This window comes from Tauraco erythrolophus, chromosome 17 (assembly GCF_009769465.1).
Source record: "Tauraco erythrolophus isolate bTauEry1 chromosome 17, bTauEry1.pri, whole genome shotgun sequence".
Lineage (NCBI taxonomy): Eukaryota > Metazoa > Chordata > Aves > Musophagiformes > Musophagidae > Tauraco > Tauraco erythrolophus.
This window is the reverse complement of record NC_141481.1, coordinates 16,182,424-16,202,056: the sequence shown is the minus strand read 5'-3', so window position 1 is coordinate 16,202,056 and position 19,633 is coordinate 16,182,424. Positions and strand designations below refer to the sequence as shown.

The window sequence follows — 19,633 nt, the reverse complement described above, 5'->3', positions numbered from 1 at the left end:
GCGGGACAGGGACCCGGGCGCGGGGAGTGGGGGGTGAAGGCGGGCGGGCACCCCCCCAGCCCCGTGCGCGTGGGAACGGCCGGGGGCGGGGCGGGCGGAGGCGGTGAGCGCGGGTCACGTGACGGGCGGGCCGCCGCCATTTTGTCCTGCGGAGGCAGTATTTAGGGCGCAGCGCTCCGGCAGCCGCGCATTCTCGCTGGGACGGAGCTCTGCGCGTCCTGCGGCCCCGGCCCGCCCGCCGCCGGCCCCCTCCCTCCCGCTGCCTGCCGCCGGCCTCCGCCCCGCTTCCCTCCCCGCCCTCGCCTCCGCATTTTGTGCCGAGCGCTGCCCGCGGAGGACCGGCGCCGCGGCGGAGCCTCCGCCTACCCTCCCCCCCGCCCTCTCGCGCTCCCTCTCCCAGCGGCGTCTCGCCCCGGCCCGGCTAGCGCAGCCATGTCGTCCAGCCCCGAGTACGCCTCCTTCTTCGCCGTGATGGGCGCCTCGGCTGCCATGGTCTTCAGCGGTGAGCGCCCGTCCGGCCCCCCCGGGGGGAGGTGTCGGGGTGCGGGGAGGGGGCGCGGGGAGCGCGGTCTGGCTCGCGCCGGGGGGCACTGCTTTCCCCGGCTTCCCCCTCCCGGTGGTGGGCCCGCTGCCCGGCCCGACGGGGCGTCCTCCCGGCCTGGCCGCAGGGGGCGGTGGCGGCGGCCCCCCCCCCCCCCCGCGCTCCATCCGGGCTACCGGAGGGGGTCTGTGTGGGTGACGTCACCGCGGAGCGTGCCGCCGGAGCCCCCGCTCGCACGTGACTGCGGCGGCGCCGCCGGCCGGCCCGGCCCCGCGGGGGCGGCCGCGTCTCCCTCCGCCGGTGAGCCCCGGGTAGCCGCGCTGCCCTGCCGGTTGTGCGAGTCTCCCCGGCCGGCAGCCCGGTGGCACCGCAGGCCCTGCTGCCGGCTCTGCGGGCGCGCACCGTAACGTGTGCCCGTTCCCTCGGGGCCTCCCCGGGGCTGTTCGGCGATCGGCCTGCCGTAGGGCTCTCCCGGGGCTGCCTGCGGCGCTTCGCTGTGAATAGGGCAAAATTGCTTTTTAAAACTGTCCTCGGATAATGCAAAACCGCGTTTAAATGTGATCGAGACCGAAATATGCGGGCGTTTTAGGAGGGGAGTCGGCCTTAAATGTGTTAATGACATTAAAAGGAGCCGATAGGCTCCCGGCCTTCTCTTCAAAATGGGAGATGCACGAAACACTGGAAAAGGGAAGTTCTTCTCTAGTGGCCGCCCATCTGCATCAGCGAGGAGTAAATTGGGTCATTCTGCGGTATTGTTCTCCCTATTGGAGGGTGTCGATGTAGAGCCCAATAAATGCAGGTTTATGCCAGAAAGACAATCATATGATGCCTGGTCTCTCCTGGAGCCTGAGTAAGCCTTCAGCAGGAAGAGACTGCTGTTCCCGACCGAGCGTTTACTGTTTCCTCGTAGCTAACAGTGTGCAGACCTGCAGTTCTGCTTGGAATGTGACGTGGGGAAGGCTTCTGCTAGTTTTTTTTTCCAAATGCAGGTGTTACAGGAGCTAGGAATCAATCTGTTTTTTTTCTCTTCTGAAGACTTACCCACTGTCTCTGTATGCATGAGCATGCTGACCTGTCTTCATCTGCCACCTCGTTTGGCTCTCAGTTGAGGAATCAAAACACTCAAGTATTGAACCAGCTGTAGCTTGAGTTGCATGTAGCTGTTCATGTGCTTGGAGTCTTGTTACATTAAAGTAGCCTCTGAGATGGTGGCTAGTTCTGCGAGGCAAATTGGTGGAAGCTCCCCTTGATTGATTCGTGTAGTAGATTAAATTGTGTAAATAACTAAGACTGGATTAAAACCAGCGTTTGAGAGGAAGCTGTCTAGCCGTGTTGGCACCATTGACTGGTTTCACACTAGCCATGTTGATGGCTTTAATCTTTGCAAAAAAAGTCCCATGTGGTGGGATGCACATGTCCTGTGCTGAGGACAATTAGTGGCCTGCCACCTTGGAGTTAAAACATTGTACTTGCTCTTAAAAGGTAAAGACTTTACTGAAAACAGTATGGCTGGAATGCTATAGGAGCCAATGCTGGGGCTGCTGACCTACTATATGCCTCTTGGCTAATGAAGATACTGGAGGAATAGACCAAGGCCTGGTTACTTGTTGGAGAAGACAGTCAGTAGATTACTGCCTCTTGCAGAATAGAAGTGATTAAGATCCTGAATACTGAGCTTTCTTCCTAAGGAAGGAGTGACTGGATTCCTCTTGCAAAATCGAACTCAGAAGCAGAAGAACATATGGTTGGATGGCCTTTTAGATGCTGGGTTTGTGATATGCAAGCTTGCTTCAGTGGAAGCATCAGTGAGGGATGCAAACTTGAGTCAGCATTTTTACAGGAATTCAAAGTGTTGCTTGGCATGTCTAAACTAGAAGTGGAGCATTTCCTAGAAGGTGCAGGTTTGATAGCGCAGAATCATAAAATGGTTTCAGTTGGAAGGGACCTTCGAGGTCGTCTACTTCCAACCCCCCTGCCATGGCCAGGGACACCTTCCCCTAGGCTAGGTTGCTCAAAGCCTCATCCAACCTGGCCTTGAACACTGCCACAGCTCCTCTGGGCAACCTGTTCCAGTGCCTCAGCACTCTCAGAGGGAAGAATTTCCTCCTTAGATCTAATGGAAATCTCTCTTTCAGTTTAAAGCCATCGCCCCTTGTCCTATCATTACACATGCTTGTCAAAAGCCTGTCTCCAGCTTTCCTGTAGCCCCTTCAGGTGCTGGAAGATCTCCCTGGAGCCTTCTCTTCTCCAGGCTGAACAAGCCCAACTCTCTCAGCCTGGTACTGTGGGATTGCGAGTTACTGTGGGATTGAGTTGAGTAATTCAGAGTGTTTAAGCTGTATTGATGAAAGTTTAGTAGCTATCATGTCACTGGTGGTACATGACTGGTCCTTGATGTGGAGTCTGTCAGATGGTAGTAATACCAGCAGTTCTGAGCCATGAAGTTAGTCTCTTGCTAGGGCCTAGGCACATCTGATGCGTTAGGTCACTGGAAGAACAGCTTATAGATACTGCTGATGCAAAATTATTTTAGTTGTGAACACTACTAAACTGCTTGGTTAGTGAAGCAACTTGGACTTCTAAGGCAATGTGACAGAAGCGTCAATAGAGGTTAAACTAAAACTTGCAGTGTCATGTAGCTTCCTAACAGGGATGTGGTGCTTCACCATGTTCTGATGTTAATTGAACATCAGTTGTTAAAAACTCACCCTGATATAGAAGCAAGGAGCTAAGTCTATCTGGACAAGCAGTGTAAAACTATGTGAAACTGTCCTAGATCAGTGTTAATTAGTGCAGTGATCATATCTGACTCACACTGTATCTAAAGAACAAATTCTTGTGGAGCTTGTAGTTCTGAGATCTGTTTCTAGTAAACATGTTCAAGTTCTGTACTGTCTGGGCTAGTTCGATGTGAAAACAAGTGACTTTATGCCATACTGTTTGATGTTTGAACATTAACTGCTGATGGTAAATAGATGGCAGAACTTGTTCTGGTCAGCTAGTGCTGATGGCAGCTGGAAAGACTGAAGCAGGCTGCTGTGACCTTGGCCATCTTCGAGCCTGCTTACTCATTTGCTGATTGCCACTTGTTCTGATAGCTGAAGTTCCTTTATCTCCTGTGTGTAAAATGTGGCTGGCTCAGTGTTGAGCTGATCAGATGCTGTTGAGTGATCCAATTATTGCGGCTTTTCCGTGGGACTTTGGCATGCCAAAATGGAGAAGTGTGTTATTGGGCAAAGCTGTCTGATTCTGTGCTTGCTGATGCTCTGTGTAGAAAAGCATGATGTCCCAGGTGTGCCCTGCTGTCACCTCCATAATGTGGTAAGGAGTTTTACCTACACCTGCACTCTGTGTGGGCGTTCAGTGCCTTCAACGCTGCTCCACTGTCAAACATCTGGAAGACTGCTAATGAAGAGAACTCTAGCCAGCAGTGTTGAGGTTAGTCCTGTGTCCTGCTTCTCATTGAAATAGTAGTTTTTATTTTAAACTAGGGCTGCAGTTATTGTGGCAGTTTGTTCATTAAGGGACCTCCATGGTGATATTGCTGGCTCAGAACATCTAGCTTGATGCAACTGACAGCCCTGCATAGTCTGATTCTAGAAGGCATTCCGACTATAAACAACTTGTAGCCTTGAAGGCAAGTTACACCTGTACTTCCTGAAATACTGACTCTTCAGGGGTGGGGAGGTGGTAGGCAGGAGAGTTGTTTCCTTCTCAGTAAGGGGCTGTAGACCTCATCCCAAGAGGACCTTGCAGGCTCCTTGGCTGTAGCTTGCAGGTAAAATGAAATGTCAGAAGATTGGAGCTTGAAGTAATCTTCTGTTCCAGAATTAGAGTACTTCAAAGACATGGTGGTATGGGCAGGAAAACTCAGTGGGTCAGATATTTGAGCCACCAGAGTGTCTACAGTAGAGAGACTAGCTTAAGCAGTCATCTTTAACAGCAGGTAAGTTAGTGGACTCCTATGACCCAAGTGTTACAACAGAAGTAACTTAGGCAGTATTTCTACAGCTCTGCTAAATTAAGGGGAGACATCTCAACAAGGGCATTGTTTCTGCTCACTAAATGCTAGTCTTGGGACCATCTAAAAACCAGATCAAGCATCAGTATAAACCATTGGCTCTACAAAACTTGGCTCAAGCAGATATGCTGCTGCTTGTACTGTGGCTGCCAGGTGTACCTGATGGGACTCCTGGGTGACCTCGAAGTCACTATAGGCTACAAAATCTGCAGGTGCTTCCCCTCTAATGGGAACAGAAGTGGAGATAGATGCCAGCTGCCTCAGGACCATTTAGTCAACTTCCTTTTTTTCCCTTCCTAAAACTAGTTTTTTTTCCCTTCCTAAAACTAGCCTCTTCCATCTGTCCAGAGCCTGGTTGATTGCAAGCTGAAAAACTCCAGCCTGGTGAGGCTGTTCAGTGATGCTTGAAACAATGGTTTCACAGAAGTGCATGCTTCCACCAGCTTGCTGTCCTCACCAAAGAGTAAGGCATAACTTGCTGAACTCGCTTCCTTCATACTGAATCTTGTGAGCATGAGGGTTCTAGTCAGGCTGGTATGGCCACAGGAATGTCTGCTGGATGCAGTCAGATGACTTTGGCTTTCCCACGCTGCAGAAATGAGGCAGCTTTGCTGTGGATGCCTGCTGGTGAGTGGTGTAAGCTGCTGTTAGACCAACTAGATGAAAAGGGCTCCTGCAGACTGGTGGAACAAAGTACTCTGCCAGTCAGTACCTGGAGTACAGTGGTCCACCTAGTCTGTGAAATGAGTTATCTTTAAGATTGCAGGGGAGCATGTGTGATGATGCAAGCCTGTACTCCCATGGGGTAAAGCATCAGCCTTAGCATACTGTAAAAGAGAAAGTTGGCTTTGTGTGCTGTGTCAGACAATCTAGAGTACCAATTGCAGCAGTCCCAGCTGCTTGGACAGTTGACTGGTAACTCCTTTTCTTTGGCCTGCTGCTACTGCAGCAGCTTCTCAAGGAGCTGGTAGAATCTTAAGTTCTCAAATTTACTGAACAAGAGTAAATGGCCTGCTAGCCTTGCAGGCTGGTTTTGATGGTGCTGTAAGCTGGCAGTGCTAGGCTTGTTTGAAATCCCCCCATGCTCTCATAACACTGGGGAAGAACAAAAAGCATGCTCTCCCTAATCCTATAATAGGTGACTCACTAAAGATTTTCAAAGTCTACAGCTTCCTATAGGGCAGCTTAGCTCTCTACCTCTCCAGTTCTCGCTGGGGGACTGGCTGTATAGCCAGTCTTCAGGCAGTGTGATCCCAATTTGCATAGGCTCCAGATAGAGTTCCACTAATGTGGCTGTCTCTTCTGTGGAGATGCAACTGGGCATAGCAACAGGGTTTTTTCCAAGGCAGCTATGGAGTATCCATTACTGTAATCTGAGGTAGAGCTGTGTTTGTGTTAAATGTGGTGGTGTGGGAGGAGCCTTAGGGTACCAGTGGGAAGAAGCCTGTTTCTTTGAAAATGCCCAGGTTTCTGGCATGGCAAAGCAAGGACTGTACTTGACCTGGATATCACCTTTAGCAGTTCTCCAACCTGCTCAAGGATTAAGAGGCATTGAGGTGAATTGATGCCTGCTGTCTGGTTCAAGGGAAGCCTGTCTACTGCAGAGGACAGCCCACTTGATAATGGATTAATTATAAAAGGCTCCAGATGTAAGTACTCAACTAGAATGGTCTTTCAGGCTTGCTATGGTAGTAACCCATGGTATCTTAACTGAAAGTTTGATTCGTGTTACTAGCTCACTTCCCCATGCAGGGAAATTCTTCATATTAGCACTCTGGAAATATTCCACACATTGCAGTGTGGAAAAACCTGCTTCTCCTTGGCAGAACGCGGGAGGCTCTGAATGGACCCAATGTTCCTGGAGTGTGTGTGGCTGGTTCTGAACCTCTGTTCTTGTGCTGAGCGTGTCTGTATTGCAAGCTGCTGAAAGTCCATCTATGCAAACGATTCCCTGGCTTGAAGGCCCCGGTAATGTGGTCACTGTCCATAGGTGCATATCTGTCTGCAGAGCTTTGTAGAACCAACGCAAGGCTTTTGTGGCCTCTTTCTATATCGAGGGAGTGTTGTGTGAGGTGACTTACAGCTAATGTAGATGCAAGATTAACGTTCTTGGTGCATGACCTTAGAGTGCTGTAACTATAGCTACAAAAGATTGGTCCTAATGCTTGGACTACACTTGATCCAAACCCCAGGCTGCTCGAGTATTGACAGTGAATATCAGAGGCAAAGCTCTCCTCAAAGTCCTGGCAGTGACAAGACTACAGCTGTCTCCAGTCCTTGCTGAAGCTGTTGCCTATATGGCAGGTTACTTCCTAGCTCATAGTTCATCTTGGAACTGCACACCTCTGCTACCTCTGCAGCTGCTTGTGACTAATAGAAAGTAGGAGCTGTGGCAGGGTGCCAGGCAGCATATCCACAGCCCTGTGGGAGTGCATTTTGCCCCCAGGAGCAGTGCTAAATCGAACTCTGGCTTGTGAGTTCGAAGAGTTACTCTTCAGAAGTGTTTCCAAATCAGGTTAACCTTTGAAATGTGCTTATTGGGGGTAGGTGGTCTTGAATGATGTGTAAAGCAATTTCTCTGTATCATAACACCATTGAACTTAACAAATGGCACAGTTCCTGGTTATAAACCAGAATGGTTTTCTTCTGTGATAAAGCCAGGTAGGCAGATCTCTGCCTCTCTGGCTGCCAGGTAAATGTTTTGATAGCCCCATGTTTGTATGCTTTAAAGGTGATGTTGCAGCTTGGCTGGTCTCTTAGAGGTGATGGAGCTGTGTGATCTGAAGCGAATATGTGGAGGCTTGGTGTGTGACAGTGGCACAGCTCTTGTTCTGTTTTCACTGTCCTCCACATAGATCTCTTGAAACCCTGTTCACTGAGAAGGTTTTTGAAGACATGTCCTTCAAGTGCCACATAGCCCATAACCAGATAGCTCTGCCATCAGGTGGCTGTCATGATGGGAAGCAGTTCTTTGCCACCTGGGCTGCAATATTGGGGTGTTGTCCAAGGTGCAAGAACTTCTCAGGCTAGTGAACTAAGACAAGCTGCCTTGTGAGATACTAGAGGTGCAGCTGCAGGGGACTCCAGTGTAAGCCTGTTGGTCAGGATGCTGATAAAGACTTCACTGGGAGCAGATGTGCCAAGCTCTGAAGCTGCATGTGTAGCACCTGTGACTGTCCACCACTGGGAATGTAGTAGATCTTCAGTGTCATCTAGAACTGTAATGTCAAAACTAGCTGTCAGGGTACATGTAGGCTTTGCTTGTTAATGTGTCTGGACTAAGTTGAAGGTATAAGCTCTTGCTTGTTCCCTAGAATTGGGATTTAACAACTGGGAATCGGCAAGCTTGTGCGGATGTGCCCCTCCCCAAAAGCTTAAGCAGGCTGGCTTTCTGTAAGTGGGATTACAAAATCAGCTTCTGTAATCCATCACTGCATTAATTGCAACGCCTTGGAGGAAGTAATGACTGATGTAATTTTGGATAGTGAACTTGTCTCATGTGCCTCTTTCTGGAGAGGTTTATAAAAGACTCCAGACAAGAGAAGTGGTTTCTGCTAAATGCTACAGCCAATCAAGATAGCCTGGATCTTGATTCCACTTACTTCCAGTCCTTAGAGGATGCTTTGTCCAACAGAAAAGGCTCATAATTCCATTTAGTGATTCCTTTCTAGAGGCTAGACCCTTAAACAGTACCATCACTGATGTTGCTAGCTAAGTCCGTGTGCTAGTTCCCAGGCTCAGCTTACATTTGCAGGTAAATCCTGACTTCTGCTCTTGGCTCAGGCTTCCTGCTGAGCTGGATTCTAGTTCTGGATAGTGCTGAACAGTCCTTCATGTCTGGCTCAGCCACAGTCAAGGTTCAAGAGCTTTGCTAATACAGAACCAATTTGTGGTTGATAATGAGGGTATCCCTTCCAAGTGTTCGTGACTAAAACTGAAGTTCCTTCTGATGGTGAGTCTTGGGTTAGTGCAGCAGTGCCACCTTTGTTAATCTTGTGAAGTTTCTGAGTGCAAAGCCAGGAGAATTACTGCTCAGTGATAGGCTTTATGTAAATACTGAGGGGAAAAGCAGGAAAGCATGTCCTAGACCCTTTGAATACCTCCCAGCAACTCTTCTAGGTGAGATACACCGTGTCACACTTGGATGCTGGTATAAGGCAGCTACAGATCCTTGTGGAACAAGCAGCTCTCCCTTGTAGCAACCTTAGTTTTTAAGCAGGTGGAGCAAACTCAAATAGTTAAGTCTCTGAAGAGTATAAAGATTAGAAATCTCCATGGTTTTAATAATCTCCAGTAGCCTTTTAGAACCAGGCAAGAGCATTTTCTTGCTAAATAGGACTGTTACTTTTGAGTATCACTCTGATGGTGTCTGTCAGACTACCTCTCCTTCCATGCACCTTGCAGTGCTGCTTCAAGGACTTAGTCCTGGATGACAGCTGAGCTGACCTGTGGATCTTCTCCTGGCTGATGGTGAGTGTAGTCCAGAGTTAAGGGGTTCATAGAGTACTCCAGAGCAAGATTGGAAGGAAGGGAGTCTTTGCAAGTACTTCAGGATCAAAGAATGGGATATCTGTGGAAGCTTTTGTGAGACTAATACAAAGTTTTCAAGGCAGAAGTTACTACTTGGGTTAATGCTTTGAGACTCTTGTAGTAGCTCTCAATTAGAGGTGATAAGCCCATCTTCTGCTTTGAAAACCAAGCTTTGGATTCCTGTGTTGGTCTCTATGCTCAAGTGTTTCCACAGGTGATGAGTGAACTGTAGGGGTGAGGTGGTTGTGGTCTGCTATAACCTGCAAACCATACTTTACTTTGTGGTTCCAGTGGTTGGATTAATAAGTCTTTAGACCTGAATCCTTCACGGGTGAGGTATTGACACATGAAGAGGGTGTCCTTTCTCCAAGGAGTGAAGGGCAGCAAAAACATGTGAGTTTGTTGCTACCTCAGTGTGCCTGATGAAGCTGAAATGGCATGTTTAACCCTGGGCAGATGAGTTTTGTGGGAGCAGGCCCATGAAGGTGACTTGTTAAAGACTGGGTGTATCTGAGAGCTCAGCCCAAGCGGCTTAAAGTTCAGTGACTGTAAAACCTGACTTTCAGCTGGGTTCCATCCTTCCTGCTGGGATATAAAGATGTGCTTTGCTGTGTGTCCTCTGCAGTTCAGCTGAGTAGAGCCTTGCAGTATGGGCTCTGAGGGCACAGACTCTGAGATGAGTTAAGTTTTGGACCTTGGCTTTTGTTTCCTAAACAAGGAATGAGTATCTGCTGGGGAGTGTACCCTGCTGTGAAGGCAGTATAGAGAGGAGGTTCTGTTATCAGCACCTTTTTATTGGTGTAGCTTTGGTCTAGGACTCTGGATAGATCACTTCCTCATGCCTTAGGGGAATATTCCTGGCTGACACCAAATAGTCAAGAGATCATTTTGCACAGTTTTTCCTTGATGTCCTGGTTTCAGCTGGGACAGAGTCAGCTCTTCTTAACAGTCAGAAGAGCTCCATGTTTTGGTTTTAGTCTGGGACTTGCTCTGAGAAGAACGCTGACAGCGCACTGATGTTTGTAGTTGGCACTGAGGTCTCAAGGACTTTCCACTTGCCAGTGTGCAGGAGCACAACAGGATAGGGGGGAGCATGGCTGGGACGGGGAGTCCACGACTCTCCTTACGATTTGTACTTAGATTTAGGATTGAGGCCAAACTGCCCAATTAGTATTCCATATCCTGCAGCATCATGTCCAGGATAAAAGTGAGGGTCAGCTGGAAAGAACAGCCTTTGCTCATGTGGAACTCTTACTTTTGGAGTGCTCTCTATTTTGGGGCCTCTCGCTCATCTGGGATTGCAGTATTGGGATTTATCTATTTCAGGATTGTTAGTTTGGGATGAGACAGACCTCAGCCAAGGGGTGGTGAGCAATTACACTGTACATCACTTGTTTGTATATATTTATCATTGTACATATCTGTATATATTCATATGTTAGCAGTAGTATTAAATTGTATCTCAACCCATGGGTCTCTTTCCCTTTTCTCCTTTAATTCTCTTCCCCATCCCTGGGGGGTGGGGGAGGGTGAGTGAGTGGCTGTGTGCAGTTTAGTTGCCGGAGCGACCTAGACCATGACACTTGTGCTAACTGTTCTACTACTGCAGCCTAGTGAAGGAGATGGTGTTTGGGGATGTCTAATGCATTTTTTCTCTTCCAGCCTTGGGAGCTGCATATGGAACAGCAAAGAGTGGCACGGGTATTGCGGCCATGTCTGTCATGAGGCCTGAGCTCATCATGAAGTCCATCATCCCTGTTGTCATGGCGGGTATTATAGCTATCTATGGCCTTGTAGTGGCAGTCCTCATTGCCAACGCCCTCTCAGCTTCTATCACGCTATTCAAGTAAGTTGCTGCATCTGTCAGTTTTGCTCGTTTGTCCTGTCACTGTTTTGATGCTGCTGAATGGGTGGATTTTGCTCCAGACTCCTGGAAGGACTGTCAGTGCTGAATGCTCTGAACCTGGGCTGAGCAGCATGGACTGGGTTTCAGCTGTCCTACCTGATGCCTTAGCCTCAGTGGTCATGCTGCCTGATGAGTTTGCTGTATTAGCTAACAGATCAGACATCCCACTGCTAGGGAGAATGCTGCAGTGGTTTATGACTTGAAAGATACTGTGTACAGGCAGTACTGGGATAGGAGGCTAAGCTTGTTTCATGGTGCCAAATTCTAGACCTGCAACACACAAGTCTTTCCAAGACTGTCTAAATAGTTCTCTTGTTGCCTGGGAGATGCAAGTGAATAATTAATACTGCTTACTGCTTTATGTGCTGGTAAATTAATTGTCAAGCTATGCATCAGGCCTCTATACCAGCTACAGTCTGAAACTTGATCTACTCTTGGCTTTTGAGAGTAGCTGGAACTGGCTTGATTGAGACCTCTCAGAAGAAAACAATGCTTCTGAGGTCTAACAGTAGATATCTGTGTTGCTGTATGAGCTATAACTGATGAGCAGTGTGGTTGGCCTAATAGGCCATGGTCTGAGAAACTGCAGGTACAAATACTCCTTTGCAGTTACCAGGTGAGTGAAGACTGATAGGGACTGCTGCTCAGGTACCTGCCTGTAAAACCAGACCATTCCTGTCCAACTCCTGCAGTGCAAGAGACCTAATAATCACCTGGATGTGCTCTGGTTGTATAATAGGGTTGCTACAGGTGGTTGACAAAAGCAGGTTACTCAGCACTGTGGGACAGGCATTACTGCAGGCACTAGCCCACTTGGCTGGAGTAAGTACAGCTCTGGCACCATGATGAGCCTGTGGCTGGCCGAAGTGGCCACAGACAAGTCAGGTGGCCATGTGAACATGCAGGCCCAGTAACTTAGCTTAGTGTATGAGCCAGACCTGAAATACCAGCTAAAGATCTTGTGTAGCTGCCCAGAGCTAGAAGCCTCAGGAAGCATGTGCTTGTTTAAAGTGTGTGTGAAGCTCTTTTGCAGGAAAGGGATTCCCCTTTAAATGTTAATTCTTATTTCCTTTGGGGAGTGCAAAAAAAAGGCTAGTCTGAAGTCGAAGGGTTGAATGTCTTGTTATTTGCCACTGAAACTGTTTTCATCTCTGTCCTACAGGAGCTTTCTTCAGCTGGGTGCTGGCTTGAGTGTGGGCCTCAGTGGTCTGGCTGCTGGCTTTGCCATTGGCATCGTGGGTGATGCAGGTGTACGGGGCACAGCACAGCAGCCCAGGTTATTCGTGGGCATGATCCTGATTTTGATCTTCGCTGAAGTCTTGGGTCTCTATGGCCTCATTGTTGCCCTTATCCTCTCCACAAAGTAAAAGTTGCAGTATGATGTAAAGAGATGTAACAAATCCACATTTAAAAAAAAGCTCCAGAATGAAAATGGTCTTTCCAATGTGTACAGTTGTCCCAATCTGGTAGTTGATCTCTTGTAAATGCGCAATGTATGTTAGTGACTCGTCTGTCCTGTGTGTACTTCAATATTAAATTGGATGGGCTGCTCCAAGCCTGCTGCATGGCTTGGGGTGGCCTGTGTGCAATTTTCCACCCATTGCTGTTAGTACTTTATGTATAAATATGAACCAGAAATGTAATTTTTTCTCTTCACTGGATGTTTATTTCTAAAAGACTTGACATGTTCATACATCTATGGAGCAAGGATTTTCAATTTCCCATGCTATATATTAATCTTATATATAGGTAGATTACACTGTGGGGTCAATTGTAAGTGCAGAGAATTCCTTGGATGTAACTTTGATTCTAAAGATTGCTGTAGTGTCCTGGTATTGGAGTATGAGAATTTCGTGTTTTATTACAGCAATTGTCCGAAACACTCCTGTGTTTCAGTAGTAACTGCGTATGCTCCGGCATCAGAGTCGTGCACCCACTGTTGGGTTACAAACTTATACCATGTTTCCAAATAAAACTTCCTCACTACATTGCTGTAATGAGTCCTCTGCCTCTGATTTTGTGCTTTTGCTGCTCCCTCAGGAAGAGGAGGGGTTCCTTTAGGGGGAGGCAGGTTCCCGAATGACCGAGTGCCATGCACAAGTGATGCTGTCATCGCTGCTAAGCTGTTCCCTTTTTCTCCTGGGCAAGCAGCAGTGCTGTTTCCAGCTGCTGCCTGTGGGCAGTACTTGTGGTGAGCAGGAATGCAGGGCTGTTGCAGTGCTGTGCTCACCCTGGTCAGCCAGCACATCTTTGCTCTGGCCCATGGTCATGCATGAAATAGGTGGTGCAGCATGGCCTGAGCACAGATCAGGGAGCAAGGGTGCAAGCTTTGGCATGAGACAAGGAACAGCAGCTGCTGAAGGGCCTTTAGGCAGCTTGGCCTTCCAAGGGCTTGGTGGAAGCTTAGCTGTTTGGAAAGCTGTGCTGTTGGCATCAATTGCCTCTAAAGTACCTGAACAGTGGTCTCATCAACAGAATGGATTCATCCAAAACCTCATCGTTTCAACTTGTAAATCAGGAGTATTTGAGTTCAAGTTCTGCTTTTGCAGCTCTAAATGCTGTCACTTCACCTTCTCTTGTCCTGAGGGTTTGTGAATGTTGCAGAGCATCACTGAAGCTCATGGGGGAAGTAGCTGTTGGACCTTTACTAATGTTGATCTTGTTCCAAATTGCCTTTGGGAAGTACATCACCTTAATCTTAGTTGTATCTGTTTGGAGAACAGGACCAGTTTTACCTTGCTAACATTACACAAACCTGGTACTAGTAATGTCTTTGTGATTAAATGAAGCTGAGGAATCTGCAGTAATCTGTCAGAACCTCTTCTGTCAGCCTGGGTGTGAATGGAGGTGTGGTGAACGTGTGTTGCACCCATGTACCTTGTGTATACCTGTGCAACAAGCAACTCAACTCCGGTGTAAGTACCATGAAGAGAGCGTGAGGAATTCACTGAAGCTATGGCAGGAGCTTCTAACCTGGCAGGAACATTCACCAGGCTTGGAGGCACCTCGTGCACCTTCTGGGTAGCTGGTCTCCAAACTGGGAACCATTCAGGAGACTTCAGCTATGAGCCAATTGTTCTGCTAGTATGGATTTTCACAATTTTGTGAAGGTGTAGTTTTAATAATTGCCAATCATCAATAATTAACAAATGGATTTATTCTGCTTGCTGAAAAGCTTATCTGTCTGCATTCATTTACCAGGCTGTCAGCTGCTTGGCTTTGGTGTGGGCTGTGCTGGTGGTTTTGTGTTTTGGAAAAGCAAAATGTTATTCATGGCAATCTGAGCAGTGGTGGTGCTTGAGCTGTATAGAGGTGTAAGCTGATACAAGGAAAATCCTGGATGTCTGCTGAAGCATTGCTTGGGGTAAGGGGAAAATTCCTGATCTGAATTGTGTTGATCGTTCTTTTCTTCAGCAAAAGTAGTAGACTCTAAACTTCTGAATTAGACTTTACCCAGGGGTCATAAAAACTTATGGAAGCTCTAGCATAATTCTCTCTCAGCACTGATTGCAATGAGTGCCTTCCCAGTAGTTCCACCCGGAGTCTGACAGCTTGCAGCTGGGAGGGGGTGAATCACGAAATCAGGCTCTCTGGAAAGCATACCATGTACATCTTGCATTTCTGGTGAGGGGAATTGTATTTTGCATGTGTAGCAGGACCGGAGGGGGTCCTGGCTGGGGCTGCAAATATGTTTAAGATCTGGTTTTACCTTCTCTTAAGGGGAACCTGCTGCCAACCTTGATTTTTTGCCAATTTATAAGAATATGAGATGCTATTTGCTAAGAGAGCTACTAAATGCTGGTGGTAGTGCTCATATCTAAGAGAAGTAAGCCATTTAAAGGCACCGGTCTGTAGGAACTCCTAAGATGCCATTGTAGCTTGGTGACACCTTGCAGAAGGCAGTTGCTAGGCTCAGGATGGTGATGGATACTTGCCAAACGCAGACAAAATCCCATTGGTAGTGTTTTGGTTCATGTCTTAGAACATCGTGCCTTGGAATGCCTTTCTCATTAATACATAAACCCATGCAAGTCAGGAGAAGGGAGCATACCGCAAAAGCTGCCGTTAGCAAGCATGGGGGGGGACTGCTTTGTGCCCAGTACCTGCAGATACGCTGGGAGTAAAACTAAATCTGAGCATGCTGCCTCAGCCAAGCGTTTTCTGACAGCGGTGCTCTAGATCTTCATTGATGACTCCAGGTGGAAACTCGCATTTCAGGTCCTTCACCGATGCTGCTGCATCAGCAAATTTCCCAAGTGATTCAGGGCATTAAGAAAATTACAGACGTTTTGGTCCCTTTCCGTCGTTTACTGACGGCACAGCAGCGCGCTGGATCAGAGCACGGCCCCGTGTGGCAGGGATTGACTTTGTACTGGGTTTGGAAGAGGGGAGCAGGCAGCCTCAGAGTGTGAAACGCCAGGCTTGGAGGGTGCCTGATGAAAAGAGGTGGCGTCTGCTGGCACAGAAATAGTCCTCTAGCGTGGCAGATTGCGTGCTTGTGAGCGCACTGCAGCGTGAGTCAGCCCTGCGGAGAGGAGGGAGCAGGGTGGCTCTGCAGCAGCAGCCCAGGGGACATGGCCATTAGCAGTCAGGTCAGGCTAGGAAGGGTTAAGGGATGCCTGCTGCTGGATGCTGCCTGCATGGACAATGCCTTCGTAGAGCTTGCTGACCTTTCTCTTTTTTTTTCAACTTTCATGCTGACTTTTTTTTTTTCAAAGGCTGCAGATTTTTCTAATTTTTTTTACTGCTCTGTTGGAGAAGCAATTTTAAGTAAAAGGACTTCATCTGTGATTGCTCAGGATGTCTTTCCTTGGGAGACCTGGTTTACAGAGAAGTGTAGTAACCTGGAAAAGCAAATCAGCTTTGGGGAAGTAAAAACCTCATTAAGAGAAACCAATCCCAGAAACTAAGCTGCTGTTTTCGACTATAGGGTGACAGCAGATGTAATGAAAACAGTAAACCTTGTTTTCTTCACATTCTAACCATGAGAATATTTAGATTTCCTGGCTTTTTGCTGTTTCCATCCAGCCTTACTGTACAAACCATCACTGTTCCTCAGGAGAGAATTACCTCTGACACAGAGGACCTGCCACCTCTGCTCTTAGCCTGTCTCCACTCTACAGGTATTAACCATCTTTTTCTCTTGACATAATTAAATTAAACCCCGAGTAAGGCTTTGCAGTGCCAGTTATCCTGGAGTGGGAATTTTCTGTTTCAGGGTCAAACGATTGTGATTTTCCTGAAAAGCTTCTCCATTTTTGTTCCTCTTGCTCACTAATGAGTGCTGTTCCTTTTCTCTGCAAGCCACGCTTCATTTAGCTCCTGAGACAGTCACGGCGTTGCAGCCTGTGTCACTGCATTTCTGTTGAGCTAGTTCCTGTATCATGATGCCAAAGCCTGCAGGAAAAAATCCTCCCGCAGCCTTACAGCGTGTAAGGGCCAGAGCTCTCCTCGGGGCCAAGCTGCAGGGTCCCAAGTGCCTCCCACAAAGTGTCTGCAACCACTGACAGTTCTCCCTGGCCTGCGACAGTATGAGCTGGGTAGCAGGAGGGCCTGGAGAATCGGTGGCTCGTGTTTGTCATCTTCCTTGTGCTGAGGGGACGAGATGCACTCACGACAGGCTGAAGTCCTGGCTTTACCAAGGGGATAGTGGTGGCTGTTCCAGTCCTGGGCCCTTTTTTGGCACTTTGAACTGTCCTGTCCTTGCTGTTACATCTGTTCTTTCCTCCTTGGCCTGTGGGAGAGGGTAAAGGCATGACCTCAAGCGGCAGAGTGCGATAACGACCGCCTACACCAAAGGGCTTTGTCTACTTAAGGTAGGCTGAGGACAAAACTTAGGAAATCACGTATATTCCCGAGATTGGCAGCGTGTTCTCAACTCACAGACGTGAACAGCCTCCCTGGCTCTTGTGCGCATTAGACAATTTCTTAGACCTCTGTGAACGCACGTAAAAAATCAGAAGCCAAGGCTGCATATGCACAAGCACTTCCTTTGGCAGCAGTGCCAGCTGGAGCCCGCCCTCTGGACACCTGGACCTTGTTCCACGGCTGTAGCGTGCACTGCCCTGTTTCTCGGAAGTGCGCCGGTTGAACTTCTCATGCTGCCAGGCAGTGAATCTAATTTGGGAACTGAGCCAGGTTAAAAATAACTCAACCTGAAGAAGAAAAACGTTTGCTAAAGAAAATGCAAGTGAAACTACAGTTTGTGATTCCCTCAGCCTGTTACTGGGGCAGTAGTGTGCAATTACTGGTGATCCAAGACAGGGTTAATTTAATACTGAGAATAGGACTTAAGCAGGACAGATAAATGACACAAAGTTGGGCTGGGTGACATACCTGCTGCATTGATGAGGAAAATCTCCATACCTTTCATCTCGGCACAGGCTGTTCTGTTCTTCCCAGCAGAGCAGAGGGAGGTTCAGGCCGTTTTCCAGCGTTCCCATTCAGTGGTTGGCTTTGGGGCTTGCAGCCTAGATCCTGCTTGGATCTCTTTGTTGCCGAAGGGTTGGTGAAGGTGTGTCGATGGGGTGGATCCCATGGCAGGATCTTTTATAGTGGCTGTTACTAAGCAGTCAATATTTGCATCTACCTAGATGTCTTCTGCTGCCAAGAAGAGCCACTGTCACAAGTCTGTTAGGATGTAGGTGCATATGGAAGCTGCCCTGTTCTGGCCACAGGCAGTTTGGGTGCTGTAGATGCCCTTTGACATCTGAATTCAGTTTAGCAGCTTGGAAGGGTACTGCCTTCCTCGCAGTCTTTTGCAACGATAAGCAAACCTGAGATCCGCTTTTAGGATTCATTTTCTAATCTTCCAGTTTTGAAATCTCTTAGACTTCAGCTGTACTGAAGCTATCATTCCCACCAGTATGCTGCTGGGTGCCCCAGACATGGATAATTTCAGCAACAATGAGGAAAACCTGCCTGAAGTTGTTCTTAGGCACAAATTCCCAAAACAGTGCAGCACGTAGTCTTCCTGGCCTCAACTAGCATCATTTCCAGCTCTCCATTTCAGGGGCCTTCACTGGCATCCTGCTGACAGTAAGAGGCAGCTTGTGGTGTGGACAAGTACTGCCGTCACGGAATGATAAGTACAGCATAAAACCTCATTAAAATTCAATTCCTGGCCAGACAGGGATGTTACATTCATACACAATTACATTCACCATCATTTATCTTTCCTGGGTGCGATTCATCCGCAGAGCTCACATCAGCACCCTGCTGGACACAGTCCTTGATGAGACACTTGACTCCCCCTGTGATACCGTGGGACACCAAACGGCATAAACTCGCAAGTGATGGTGCCAGCTGGAGACTGCTGCAGCACCCAGCAGGCTCTGTGGAGCAAAGAAGGTGGAGGGGAGGTGGAACCATCTGCCACCAGATGTTTAGGAGTAAATGCTTGGACTGTTGGGGACGCTGGCTTTGATTTTAACAAAGCATTTGACGTTTTGGAGATTGGCTGCTGTTGCCCTTCTGGCCACAAAGACTGCAGACGCAAGGACCCCTGGTGGCATGGTCTGCCGGAGAGGAAAGGCAGGGCCTGGCTGGAGAGCTCAGAACGAGCTTTCTGTCTTCTCTCCCAGGCTGCTGCTGACTTGTCAAGTGACCTTAGGAGCCTGCCTACAGCAATGCTGTCAGCTTAGAAAGAAACATTTAGAAGTAATGACTTACCTGTCCAGGTTGCAGTCAACTCTTTTTCCCTGTAGCTGAGACAGAAACGAGCAGCGAAGGGGGGTTTCTAGAAACCTCACTTTGCCTGAGCCAGCAAACAGTTCCAATTTAATTTTGCTAGTGTAATTATTACTGTGCCCAGCCAGATTTCCAAGCAGGTACATGCTTTGCAGCCCTCATCTACCAGCTCTCGGGGGCAAGGACCAGCTGCTCCTTTGTGACAGGTCCGTCCAGCACACCCGAGGCTGCCTGAGGTTGCCATTTATCACGAGCCAGACGCAGCAGGGCCTGCAGAAGGTGCCTCCTTGCACCGTGGGTGTAGCCCACTGGCCCCCTGTGGCACAGTGTGCGTGCTGTGCCACGTGTGCGTGGTGTGCCACAGCAAACAGAGCAGTTCCTCCAGGCGGAATCACTCCCTGGAGAGGAGCAAGTGGCTGTAGCCATTCAAGCCAAGGTTACTTATTTACAAAGTGACAGACTTACAAGCCATTAGGAACCACTAATTCGTCTCCTCTGACCTCTTGGGCATTTCAGCTTTGCCTGATAAAAAGTAATACTCGGTGAGGAACGTTTCTTCCCCTTGGCACGTGGCATGGCTGTAGGGCACGGCGACAGTGCCCTACGAGAGCTGCGCCATGGCACGCCGCGGGACTGTCGGCTGGAACGTGCCGGGTGGTGGTGAACCGGGGAAGAAGGTCAAGGTGACTCGAGCATCCTCTGGTCCGTCCTGAGGCTGAATAGCAGTTCTGGAGCGACGATGCTCCAGAGGTTTGGGGTCAGCGGACGCAGTGCAAAAAGATTCTGCCCCAGACGTTTTCCATCGGAGCATAGAGGCAGCAGGAAGGGGGTGCGGGCTGGCACGGAGGTGGCCTTGAGGTGGCTGCCACAAGCAGATGTTGGCACTCGTGCGCTCAGCAGCTCTTCCCGGCCCTCTCCGGCCGCGCGGAGCTCTCCGGGCCTGCAG

The 19,633-nt window shown here is 48.7% G+C and overlaps 1 protein-coding gene across 1 annotated transcript; it reads left to right on the top strand.

Moving 5' to 3' along the window:
* Positions 1 to 379: 379 nt before the first annotated feature.
* Positions 380 to 12,990, top strand: ATP6V0C (ATPase H+ transporting V0 subunit c). The gene is made up of 3 exons (XM_086622102.1): positions 380 to 502; positions 10,755 to 10,938; positions 12,161 to 12,990. Exons 1-3 carry the CDS (start codon positions 433 to 435, stop codon positions 12,363 to 12,365), a joined length of 459 nt encoding a protein of 152 aa, XP_086478228.1. The 5' UTR covers positions 380 to 432; the 3' UTR covers positions 12,366 to 12,990.
* Positions 12,991 to 19,633: the final 6,643 nt, after the last annotated feature.